The sequence below is a fragment of the Triticum urartu genome, unplaced genomic scaffold, assembly GCF_003073215.2.
Source record: "Triticum urartu cultivar G1812 unplaced genomic scaffold, Tu2.1 TuUngrouped_contig_6677, whole genome shotgun sequence".
Taxonomy (NCBI): domain Eukaryota; kingdom Viridiplantae; phylum Streptophyta; class Magnoliopsida; order Poales; family Poaceae; genus Triticum; species Triticum urartu.
Genome location: NW_024117457.1, coordinates 4100 through 7312, shown reverse-complemented (window position 1 = coordinate 7312; position 3213 = coordinate 4100). Strand labels below are relative to the sequence as shown.

The following is a 3213-nucleotide window of genomic DNA, read 5'->3' as shown; positions in this document are numbered from 1 at the left end:
TGGGTCATGTCAATCAGATCATTCAACTAATGATGTGATCCCGTTAATCAAATAACAACTCTTTGTCTATGGTTAGGAAACACAACCATCTTTGATTAACGAGCTAGTCAAGTAGAGGCATACTAGTGACACTTTGTTTGTCTATGTATTCACACGTGTATTATATTTCCGGTTAATACAATTCTAGCATGAATAATAAACATTTATCATGATATAAGGAAATAAATAATAACTTTATTATTGCCTCTAGGGCATATTTCCTTCATCTTTCCCAGGCTCTCAACTAAATCTCGCCATGGCCGCCGGCGACTCGATGCACCTCGTGTGGATCGACGGCGCGGGATGCACCCCCTCTCCATGGCCGCTCGCAGCCACGGGTGTACTCGTTGCCTCTCCCGCCTCCGTCAGCAGCTGGATGTGCTCCCTCTCCATGGCTACCGCAACCAGGGTGCGCCAGTCGCCATGGCCAAGCTGCAACTGGCCACGGCGGCGGCAAGTTCGTGCTGGAACCGAGGGGGTTTGCTGAATATTTTTTTGCTGGATCCACCTTTTTATTTTGCTACAACCCCTTTTATTTTTTTGCTACCACCCCATTCGATTTTTATGAACATCTTTGTTTTTTGCTGGAACCGGTGCCCTGATTTGCTACAACCAGCTGTTATATGTGCTACAAGGTCGATGCCTCCCCGGCGGAAGCTACATCCAGCGGTGAAGAGTGCTGCATCCAATGCCGTCGATGTCGGGATCTGCAACCGTGCATGTCGGAGCTGCGACCGGCTACTAGGGGAGCTGCAAGAGGGAAGGCCATTTTTTTGCGGATGCGTTTTCTTTTTGCCGAACCAATTTTGTTTTTGCTGGAACCGATGTATTTTTTTGCTGGAACCGAGATATTTTTTTGCTTCAACGATTGCAGAGCTCTCAAATGCTCATGTCGTTTTTGCTAGAACCTAAGTTTGTTTGTGCTGGAAGCGTTTTTGATTTTGCTTCAACCGACCGCGGAGAAGATTTTTCCTGGAAGATTTTTGCTGCTTCCGATTTTTGTTGCTGGGCACTCTGACCCCGGCGAGCAGGAGACGCAGAGATGCTACAACTAGCCACCCGAGCGCTATCACCACAACAAATTGTTCTGCTATCACCATCTTTTTTTTAACTGAAAACAACTCCAATTTTTTGCTTCCATTATGTTCTGTTTTTGTTGGATCCAACTATATTTTTTCTTCCACCACGGCGACCGGTGACCCGCAGCGACGATGGCGACCGGCGGGGAGGGCAGCAACAGGCGAGTGCGCCGGGCGGTGCTTCAAGGCTGGGCGCATAGCTCATCCATGGAGGCGCGATGGAATCTTTTTTGTAAAAGAAGACACCTACGAAAGAAGATAAGAGAATCGTGCGGCTACGCGTTATTTTATCGGACGATGCTGGTACCACCAGTCCAAAGTTGGGCCGGCGCGCCGACGCCTAGTGCCCCATATCTATATCGTCCAGGCCTAGCCCAGCTTGTTTGAGAAAGAAAAATGGGCTAACACTAGCTCAGCCCAAATGCATCCGCGAGAAAGACCTACCTACGAGTCTACGACTCCTCCCTCCGCCGCCGTCTCACGACCGGACCGGCTGATTTTCAGTCTTGTTTTGAAGGACCGGACGGGCCGATTTTTTTGTCGGGCCAGGACCGAGCCAGCCCGAACCGAGCGGGCCACGAGCCGGTCTCGTGCCGTCCACCCTGACACTCCACCACCACTCTTCCACCCTGCTCCCGTGACAGATCGAGAACCAGGACCAGATCTGGGCCGGCGGCCATGGCAGAGGCCGCAAGCGAGGGAGCGACGCCTCCCCACCATGGCCTCCCGGATGAGATCTTCATCTGGGAGATCCTCGTCCGCCTGCCCCCCAAAGCCCTCCTCCGCTGCCGCGCCGTCTGCCGCGCCTGGCGCAGCGCCACCTCTGCCCGCGACTTCCTCCTGTCCCACCACGGCCGTCAGCCCACCCTCCCCCTCCTCCACTGCTACAACTTTGTCGGCGACGAAGTTGACTCTCTAGACATGATCCCCTTCGACCACCGGGCAGGGGTCGTCGCCACCGACCAGCTCCAGTCCATCGCGCGACTTGGACACGCCTTCTTCCGTCCGCTGGCCTCCTGCGACGGCCTCGTCGTCCTCACCAAGAACTACGCCCGCTTCTCCATCTGCAACCCGGCAACACGTCAGTATGCTCCACTACCACTGCTTTCTGACTTCATTTTCTTGGGGATGTACCAGCACGGCCCTACCGGCGAGTACCGGTTATTGCTGGGGCCTGAAGCTCAAGATGGCTGCTTTGTCTACACATTAGGCTCCGACCTGCCCCCGAGGCATGTCGACATAGACTGCCCCGATGTGGAGGAAGAGGAACTGATATACCCCTCTGGATCTGTCCTGTTCCATGGTAGCCTGCATTTGTGCATAGGCAATATGATAATTGCATTCAACACCACTGCTGAGTCCTTCCGTCAGATGCGTGCTCCAGTAGATCCTTGGGGCGCTGACCTGTTTGAGATGGATGGAATGCTCGGAATGTCCATCTACAATGATGCGTCGACATCCATTGATATATGGAGGACGCAGGACTACGAAAGCGAGGTCTGGGCCTTGAAATACCGGGTTGAATTGCCGGTTGCAGAGTTTGGAAACTTTAGCAAACATTTGTGGGTGGTGGTCGTCTCTTCAGACGGTGATGTGCTTGTGCTAGTCAAAGTTGACGATCGGCTACTTCAGATTGACGTGGATGGCAAGATGGTTGCCAGTTTCCATCGCAGAGGTCTGGGCCCTACTCGACATCGGCTCAAGCAAACTCTAGTTTCACATACATTGTTTCCGCCACTAGAAGGTTACCTTGTGAACTCTTTGCCTTTCCTTTGACCAGATGATTATTTTGTGTACATTAGAAATTATTTTGTGAACATTAGCATTTCATCTGAGGGCAGTTGAGTGTGGTGCTTCTGCTTAACGGCCTAGCTATCCATATCCACATGAGCTGCAGTACGTATTAACTGAATCCGCTGTGAGCCTGCTAGCTTCTCTGTTGATTTATAATAAGTTCTGACCAAGAAGCTTTGATTGTTACATCCTTGCTAAATATACTTTTGGTCTGGAGGGGCTGCCGTGAGTGTTGATCATTTTGCAGCATTTTGAAATGTTTGCCAATTGCCCTGACTCATGTTTATGTTTTCTTGAACTG

General features: G+C 51.5%; 1 protein-coding gene across 1 annotated transcript; it reads left to right on the top strand.

Moving 5' to 3' along the window:
- The first annotated feature begins 1698 nt into the window (after positions 1 to 1698).
- On the top strand, positions 1699 to 2948 carry LOC125530946 (F-box only protein 8-like). Its single transcript, XM_048695362.1, has one exon. It carries the CDS (start codon positions 1797 to 1799, stop codon positions 2892 to 2894), a length of 1098 nt encoding a protein of 365 aa, XP_048551319.1. The 5' UTR covers positions 1699 to 1796; the 3' UTR covers positions 2895 to 2948.
- The last annotated feature ends 265 nt before the right edge of the window (positions 2949 to 3213 follow it).